This window comes from Arachis hypogaea, chromosome 2 (assembly GCF_003086295.3).
Source record: "Arachis hypogaea cultivar Tifrunner chromosome 2, arahy.Tifrunner.gnm2.J5K5, whole genome shotgun sequence".
Lineage (NCBI taxonomy): Eukaryota > Viridiplantae > Streptophyta > Magnoliopsida > Fabales > Fabaceae > Arachis > Arachis hypogaea.
This window is the reverse complement of record NC_092037.1, coordinates 7,853,945-7,863,415: the sequence shown is the minus strand read 5'-3', so window position 1 is coordinate 7,863,415 and position 9,471 is coordinate 7,853,945. Positions and strand designations below refer to the sequence as shown.

General features: G+C 32.8%; 1 protein-coding gene across 1 annotated transcript; it reads right to left on the bottom strand.

Annotated features, from left to right (window-relative positions):
• Positions 1 to 5: 5 nt before the first annotated feature.
• Positions 6 to 8,795, bottom strand: LOC112735829 (uncharacterized). The gene is made up of 15 exons (XM_025785310.3): positions 8,396 to 8,795; positions 7,676 to 7,803; positions 7,325 to 7,457; positions 5,793 to 5,949; positions 5,636 to 5,714; positions 5,321 to 5,361; positions 5,115 to 5,231; positions 3,900 to 3,980; positions 1,930 to 1,992; positions 1,805 to 1,856; positions 1,115 to 1,189; positions 970 to 1,017; positions 510 to 545; positions 351 to 425; positions 6 to 244 (listed from the first exon to the last, which is right to left on the bottom strand). The coding sequence occupies exons 1-15, from the start codon at positions 8,553 to 8,555 to the stop codon at positions 185 to 187; spliced, it is 1,305 nt and encodes a 434-aa protein (XP_025641095.1). The 5' UTR covers positions 8,556 to 8,795; the 3' UTR covers positions 6 to 184.
• Between the last annotated feature and the right edge of the window lie 676 nt (positions 8,796 to 9,471).

Below are 9,471 nucleotides of genomic sequence, written 5' to 3'. Positions count from 1 at the left end.
TTCAATTAAAATGTAAAATAATTATCATCTTCATTAATCTTACTGTTGTTACTATTACACACATTTAATAAATAAAAAGAGGATTAATAGACACATTAATGCCTATTAATCCAGCGGTGAATATAATGGAAATGGAAATTTTTGTTTACAGCAAGATTAAAATGAATAATAACCTTCCCTTGCTTCAGTCAGATTCCACGGGCTCTGTTACTGGTGGTATACAATCTACCTTGTATCGCACTACCTGCATCTCATATAATGCACATAACAAAATTCCCGTTTAGTACAATGAAAAATATCGGACTAAAAAAGTGTAACAGCATGAAATGAGCGAAGTAAAATTTGCATACCTTTCTAAAAAAGGTTGAGTACGTGTTGTCCCATATCAGCTTATAGCTTCCACCCATCAATGTGCAGAAGTTTCCCTAAAATTATATGGAGGTAAGATGAGAACTTACATGTCAAATGCTTAGTAAAGTTTTTAAGTTGCTACAAGCATGAAAGCTCACTTGGTCAGACTCGTAGCGGCGGTACGGTAACATCAGCTGTGCCAAAACAATCAACCACCATGAAAGTCAGCAATGGCAAAACAAACAAACAAAAAAGTGGCTGGTGGTGGGTCCAATAGTTTGAAGATGCTAGTGGCTGATTTAAGAATGACATGAGAAATGCTTTCTGGCAAAATCAATTGAAAACACAATGCAAAATTTCTTCGAAGAAGAATATCATTAATTCAATGAGAAAATAATACAAGTAATTGGAGGGTACGGGATTCTCCATACAAGAGCAAAATTAATCAAAGTAAGAGCTTTCTGTGAAGGGTAGCTTTTCAATCACTCAACGTGTCCAATAGGTAAAGTCCTAAACTAGTAATCCTATTAAAGAAGATAATAAAACACTGCATTTTTTTTTGTGTGTTTTGGGGGGAAGGGAACAAAACAGTGCATATATTAAAGCAGAATAACTTACAGTTTTGTCGCCAGAAGGACTTAAAAACTCCAAACTAAATCCAATATCCTGACAATAAATCACAGAAAACATAAATTTCACCTCATACAGATGCAAGGAAAACATCATGAATTCTTCAAATAGAAATGTTGTACTGTAGCAATACCATATTTATCTTGCCTTGTACTAATGAAAAATCCCATGCAATGTACGAGTTTACGGAGTCCACTGAGAGCAAAACCTAAGAAAAGACAAGTCCAATTCATTCAACTGAAACTGTCCAGTAACATGATATAAACAGGATTTTAAATTTTAAAATATAAAGTCAAAAAAAAAAAAAAAGAGATGCTACATGTTTATGTGGAAAAGAAAAATTGAATTGAATCACAAACTCAGTCACATGATTTCCCTTTCTTTCTAGCTTCTCAGTTGATAGCTACCCATGATAATGGCAACTCTGATCATTTTAGGATTTTTGTTCTTTTAGTAGATTTGTATTACTCTTGTCTAAGATTTCTACATATTGATAGCATTAGTCTTTCATCACTGTCTTTTCCTTATCTCCAATGAATACTACAAACTTTAACATGACCAAATATAGTTTCATATTCATCACTTTGTTTCAGTTGTTCGTAATTTTATAGGTCTCCCTCAAATGCAACCTTTTAAAGTGCAAATGAATTCAATTAGATCACCACCAGATAATTATGCGGTTTTTTCACCTATTCACATCTGTATCAATATAATTTTAATTCCTACATTTCAAAAGGATGATCAGATGCAAAAAGAAAATAAGCAGCTGTCACAATTAAGGAAAAATAGAAATGAAGATATTTTGCAAGACTTGTAAATATACCTCATAAGTTTTGCCAGCTGGAACAGTTATCTCTTTGTAGTCATCATTTTTGCTGAAATTGAAAAACTTGAAAATTAACATCAAAATAGAGGAAATCATACATGAGTGCAAGCTTTAATATTTACCTTGCATCCAAAGCACCGGCAACCTCTGCTGAGATGAAAAAAGGTGCATTTGCAAAGACCTCACTGATAAAAACATTTTGCTAGTTATTCAACGGTGACAAAAATTTCTGGTAGAGCCTAAAAGTTGAGTATCAAGTAATAGGAATTGCAACATGTGAACTGATGGCTAAGACAGCTGATAGTGCTGAACAACTTCAAATCACAATGCTTATTAATTACTCCCACTCTCTTGTAATGTTAGCACAAGTAACTATTTGTAGGCACTGGTTCTAAAAGGAATAAAAGTAGGAGAGGCAAGGAGATATTTTGTACAAAACTTTGCAAAGATACATAGTAGTGGAGTAGGGGGAGAGGTGAGAGGTGTTTAGAGTGCTGAGGAAAGACTTTGGAGATATTGGATATAGAACAAGACTAGCAAACTCCTTATTCTCTTTATCAAAGTTCTCAATATAGACAGAACAGGAGGTTTGCAACCCATTCTAGGTCAGATATTCATGCATTTTTTTTATATTATATATGCTAACATTCACCTTATACCAGCTTTTACAGATAGAGGACAGGTTTACTTTGATTTGGAAGTCCAATCCTCAATGAAAAGATAAAAGCACATTGAAATTCACTATCATTTTGCATGGGGAGAACACAGCCCAAATATCATCATCACTTTATAGATACTGATTTTTAAGTTTCCTCAGGTTAATCATACATTTAACAAGGTATTCCAAGATCATATAAATCACTAAGAAAGTTCAGATGAAATTGAACTGTCCTTCAATAAGAAAATTATTAAACGCAAACAAAATTATCAGAACAAATAGTTGTATTGTGGAAAAACCACCATCAAATATACTAGCAGGCTGTAAATAATTTCCCTAAATTCTGAATGTCAACCAATATTATGTAATGTGGAACCAGAGTTAGGTATCACCAATTTAACTACACCACCATACACAATTTTGAAACAGATAGTTGTATTCTGGAAAACCATCAAATATAGGCCGTAAATTAATTTCCCTAAAGTTTTCAATGAGAACAATATTTTTTGTCCGTAATATTATTACGGAATTCTAATTTTTTCAAAATAAATTATATCTCAATATTCAATTTTTATTTTATATCTCAATATTTAATTTTTATTATAAATTTAAAAATTAATAATATCTAACGTTGTTGTAATAAATATTAAAGATTTTATTAAATGAGAAAAAGAAAGGGATATGAGATTCGTGTTCTGCTCCAGCACCTCTTGTATAGTGAACGCTTTATGAGTCAGCATTGTCTTTGTTAGAAGCACTTCCTGGATAAGCGCTTTCCAGTCAGGATACCAAAAAAACCGTAATAGATGCCACTGTGGAAAAACAGAGGCATCTGAATAAATAGTTTGCAAAGAGTGCATTTCGTAATAAGTTTTAGAAATTGTAGCATATTAACTAAAAAGCCAAGAGAGATAAAGTGAGTGGAGAAGGGAGAGAGAACTCTTTAATTTTAGAGGAAAAGATTTTATTTCGATTGTAATGAGAGAGTGCCATATGACACATTTTGATTTTCAAATTAACAATATATAATAGATTTCGATTTCAATTGTAATGAGAAAATATTATGTGATACATTTTAGTTGTCTAATTAGCAATTAGTAATAATATATAAGAAAGATAAAATGAGTGGAGGAGGAAGAGACAAAGAAAAGGGAAGAGGGGGAAGGAGAGACCTCTTTAATTTTGGAGAGAGATTTCAATTCAATTGCAATGAGAGAGTGTCATGTGGCACATTTTTGTTATAAAGTTAGTAATATATATCGGATGTAACGATGGAATCAGATATAGGTATCACCAATTTAACACCATTAGAAAAAAGCCTTATCCCACTAGGTGGGGAGGCCACATGGAACCAATTCAACACGAGTATAAACAACTATAAACAGATATTGCAGTATAAGCAATATGAACAGAAGCATTAAAGCATTACAATACCTAATAAATTTCAGGAATCTCTCAAACTCTCTGGTGTAGACTTCAACAGCTTCTTCCAGCAGAGCCAGCTGCTCCCTTTTTCTATTAACAATATCCAGATAAAGCAGGAGATGGAGAATTACCATGATGTCTAGTATTGTAAAATAATTACTAGAATATCACTTCTTCAATGGAATCAAACAAACAAAGCCCCTAAATCTCTCTACATACTAGGAGGATCTCCTTCCACGGCCCATGGATTATGATAGAGAAGTAAGATGTATGTTCTTAGCAAGATTTAAAAAACAAAGTTTCAAAATCTTTGAACTCAGAGTTCTATGAATTCTAAGACATAACAAACTCCAAATCTCCGTAACACTCAATCCTTTGTCTAATCAGTTATGTACCTATCAAAACATAACATATCTTCAAATTGACAACTGAAACTCAATTAGCGGTGTTTGCTAGATTTAAGAAGCTGATCATATCTTTTATCTTCTTTTTTTTTTAAAAGGAAGTAACTAATAAAAAATCATTTGATAATTGCCACAAATTGATGCCAAATACAATCATAGCAAATCAATGAGCTTCATTCTCAACATCCAGGGTCAAGGTCTAATAACAAATACATCCTTCTCCTCCATTTGCCTTATGTCCTAACATACAATCTAGGGAATAGCAGGATGCCTTGACTGTGATCCAGGGATGATTATGCCCAGGAGCAGTTGGTGCAGCATTATTGTGTATATTGTGCATGTCTAAGTGTCTCCATCCAGCTATGCAGGGGAGTTTGTTGGGTTCATGGCCATTCCTTTAATGGTACTTCCATTTCCATAGTCTATCAATATGGTCCGCACTTGCCCTCAAGGGTTGGTTGCTGATAAGTTCTGATCCAGGGTACTATTGAACTGCTCTGGTCTATATTTGGGTGGTTTCTCAAGTAAGATGCAGGATTTTATGGGTTTGCCATCTGGGGTTCGACTAATCACATTCACATTTTGACAATAGCAACAAGCCATTCTATTAGACTATTAGAAAGACCAAGCAATAAACTGAGATTTGACACAATTCCCGGGTATTTCATATTCATAAAAAATTATATTTACATTTAACCCTTTAAGCTAGAAGACAGAACATTAACACATAAGCAATCTTGTTAAACAGCCATAGAACAGTGGTTTAAAACACAACCATAAAAAATTAACAATAAATTAACAAAGATGCAAGGTATCTTACAGTTTCGTGGCCCCATATCGTATCCATAATAATGAAAGAAAGAGTCGAATAGAAAGAATCATCGAAGTGAGGCTATATAATGGTGGTCCATAGCGATGACGCTGCTCCTCCATGGGCCTACAATCACAAAAGAATTCACATATTATTGTTATTTATATGGTATGATGGCATGCATAATCGGGGATGAGAGTTTGAATATTTATTACCCATCATCATCGTTTATCTGCCTAACAAAATCAAGCAATACCTACAGCTCAAACAGAAAAGAAGATGTCTCAGAATACAAATAATACCCAAGTGAAGATAATGTGTACTCAGTCACAAAATTCAAATGACGATTTTCTCCGGATGTGTACATTTTGAACAGTACTAAACCCAGTATTTGAAATCATTGAATAAGTCCATGTATCAGCCAAAAGTGCTAAAGTTAATTTAGGCTGACACTACGAGAAAATATAAGCATGTAGAATAAGGAGCAGAGGACAGGACAGCCATATATTAACAATCCACAATAATCGTACCTGTGGAACTCCAACAAGATACTTCACAAGTGTTTTATAGACTCCGGTTGCAGAACCGAGCTGAGCCAACTGCCTTCTCCTGTGACACTTAAGTTGCTTTATATATCTCTTATTATTTCATGAACAAGAAGAGACATACAATTGTTAAGGCTCTCACCTATCCATTTGTTGTTTCCAAAGAAGAGCATATCGCTCTTGTATGCTACCACCAGAATTTACCAAAGCATCAACCTCTGCTTGCTTATTCCTCTCCGAGCGCTCCCGTTGCTGTCTGAGGAGTGTTCCTCGAAAGTCTTGAGGTAAATATGTCATAACTGCATATGAATTTAAATGTGTGTTGAATAGGAATTTCAACAAACTAATGCAGAATCAAAATGAAAGAATGACCGGAAAGTAAAGTATGACCATGAAGCAATTCATAGAGCTTATCAAAACTAATTCTTTATAGAAAAGAATGCAAACATGATTAATACATGACTTAAATAGATTATAAAACATAAAAACCAACAAAGTCCTTCACTTTGGAATTCACTTGTTTATATTATTCTAAACAAATAAACCAGAAGTGAAACCAAAAGATCATTAATGTCATGAAATCACTTATCCAAGGACCTAGATCTTAAATTAACAATAAGGTCATCTTCCACACCGCCATTTCTTCACCAGAACCTTTTTTTTTTTTTTTCAGAAAATCAGTTCTTGAGTCCAACTAAAAGACTAAGGCTATTTCATAGAAACTCATATCTATGAGAGAGAGAGAGAGAGAGAGAGAGAGAGAGAGAGGAAACTGATTCTGTTATTCATCATTGAGCAATGCTCTACTCTAAGCTTTATCTACATAGTGACACTGACTCGCAGAGTAAGCTACCATAGGGTTCTATTCTAACTTTAGTTATAGCTGTTAACCCTAGCTGGCACTTTTTTAGTCCAATCTGTTTAGCTAACTCTTAGCTATGGCTCTCTTAAGTATCTCACTAACTCACTCTATTACAGTATTACTAGAGTAACTAAACCGATATCAGCTACTATTGACTGCTTTAATGCCATAGTTTAGCAGTATAACATCTAAAGCAACAAATTCAGCTTGCAAGCCCAGGAACGATGCAATAAGATAGTATCATCCTATTCCCTAATATATTACTCAGACAAAGAAAATATCTGCATTTGCTGCTCCAATACTCTCTTTTTCTCAGGAAGAGAACACAGGTTCCGAATCATCTTTTCCTTTAGCACACAGATTCATACTTGTCGAGACATCAACCATGGAAAATTAATAATAATAATCCTCACCCCACAGTTGGCTACATCATTATAATGTCTTGTTTTTTAATCAAGTGCGAAAAAAATTGGAGGGCCGTATTATGTAGTTGACAACAAACATAAAAAGCTTTATCGAATCTTTAAGAATACTGCTTTTTCAAATGGGCTAATTCTTCTTGGTGTTCTTGACTTCTTCTAGAAGGTATATTACAGTTATAATAATTTTTCCATGCATTTCGTAAATCAAACAGAATTTCCCATCTCTCCTCACACACACAACAGACCCAGTGTTGCTGCTTGATTTCCACTAAGACTAATAACATAAAAGGCATATATGAGAAAGAAAGCAGAATAAAGTATGCAACAAAAATACACAGGCAATCAGAAGTATGTTAACCATTACAATTTAATACGAAAGCAAAGAGGTACCTGTGTTAAACACATGCTCAGAATTCTTTGCTTGGAAAGATTCCAAAAACTTCAAAGTACTATAAAGTTTATCTTTCAGCTGCCCAAGTATAACAGCATATTCTACTTCACTAGGTGAGGACTGCTGTTTCAGCTGGAAAAAAAAAAGCTGGTATCTAAGAATGCGCAAAATTTTTCACCTATGGTTGCTTCATATTAATTCATAGAAGCTAAAATATCAGTATGTAGATTATGCCGAAGGGAAGTTATAGAATGCCCCATGCTCTGCATTCGTAAATTCACATATTGGTTTCAAAAAATCCAGTCAATCACATATAAAAGGTAAAGCGAAATAAAAAATGTATACATTACCGCTTCTGGCCAGTTAGGTTTATCAAGTAAAAAAATCGTCTCTTCAATGTATTCTCTATTCTTCCACATGTTCTCATCAATTTTATGCGGTGGTTGGCCATCTGCTTCTTTTATTAACATGCTTTCTCCTGAAATTATACAACCCTTGAATAACATTCTAAAGCAAAAAATATTTATACTCAAAGGCAACACAAAGATGAAGGTACCGCCACTATAAACAAGTTTTCTTTTCTTTCTTTCTTTCTTTTTTTTCCCCCTAAACAATCTTTAAGTATGAAAACTGATGTTAATTTTACATCAACATAAGGTGCACTAAGACATCCAGAATTTTTGCATGATCCTAATTTTCCTACAAGTTTCCAACAATGTGATTAAGTAAAAGTTGTATTATGTGTATTCTCCAGCTAACTAGGCAAACATCTTTGAAAGCGGACCAAATGCAGATTAGAATTGCCCTTGGCGGTGTTTCCGAGATGAGGTTTTGAAAGTGAAGGAAAGGCTTTGAACTTTGAAAAGTAACTATAACTCTGAATTCCATGTTACATCCTAAACCAGTTCCTTCTCCTACTTCCACTTAAAAGCCATTTCATTTCTCCTCCAAAATAAAATAAAACAACTAATCAATGCAGTTACTGCAAAGCAACTAGCTCTGGCGATTCGGAATTAGCAGGAGATTAAGCAATAATAATAATAATTGAAAGAGCAAGTTAGTAACGAAACCTTGGTTAGGAGGATGCTGACGGAGCAAGTCATTGGAAATTGATCGAATCTCAGAAGAAAGGCGAGAGACATCGTCAGAAAGAGGTGGAAAGGGGTATTTGTCGTAATAAGAAGCAAGATAAGCCCTAGTTATTGGTACCAAACCCTCCGTGGAAGCCATCGGAATCGGAGGTTGATCTGATCAGAAACCAGATCAGAGATCAGATCAGCGCTTTGTAGTTTCTTCTACGGTTCTATTTGCTGTGATAGTGTGATTGTTACGGAAGAAGGTAGCTTATTCTTTTGGAATATTCTGGTAACCAAAGACTAAGACGCAGCAGCGGTATGAGCAGTAGAACCGTCGTCAACGGTAAACTGGACTAGATTATGCTTATCTAGTTTGACCTCTTAATAATTAACTTGAAATTATTAGAAGTATCTTAATTTTAGATAAACAAATGAACTTACAAATTATATTATTAATAATTGTTTTAGGATTAAGGCACGTGCTAAAATTATTATGTGAATTTTTTTTATAAATTAACTTTTTACTGTATTTATTAAAATAAAAAATTTAAAAAATTTTACTATTAAGAATTTTAATAAAAAAATTGTTAAGACTATCACTCGTCAAAATTTATTATTTTTAGTTATTATTTAATTATTAATTTAATTTTTTTAATTTAATTTTTTTATTTTAATAATTTAATAATATATTTTATTTTATATTTTTAAATATTAATAATTAAATAATAGCCAAAAACAAATTTTAATAGTAGCATTTATAATCTTGATATTTGGCAGTATATCCATCTTAGCTAAAATTATTATTTTATTCTTAGACTCATTTTTTTTTCACTTACCTTCTCTTTTAATATAACGGTTATTAGTAAAACAAAATTAGTAAATATTGTACTATTTTTTTTTACAAATAGACCATTATTTAAATCAAATTGAATTTTAAAAATAGATCATTATTTAAACAAAAGAAAACACTTTTTAACTATTATATGTATATTAAAAATTAATTATTATATATTTATATATAAATATATATATTAATTAACTTATTTTTAATATATATTTTTTATATGTTA

Coding starts and splice junctions, on each gene's coding strand:
- LOC112735829 (XM_025785310.3), bottom strand. CDS start 8,555: ATGGCTTCCACGGAGGGTTTGGTACCAATAACTAGGGCTTATCTTGCT. Junction 7,804..8,395: donor TCAGCATCCTCCTAACCAAG/GTTTCGTTACTA, acceptor GTATAATTTCAG/GAGAAAGCATGTTAATAAAA. Junction 5,715..5,792: donor TGGAAACAACAAATGGATAG/GTGAGAGCCTTA, acceptor TAAGTGTCACAG/GAGAAGGCAGTTGGCTCAGC.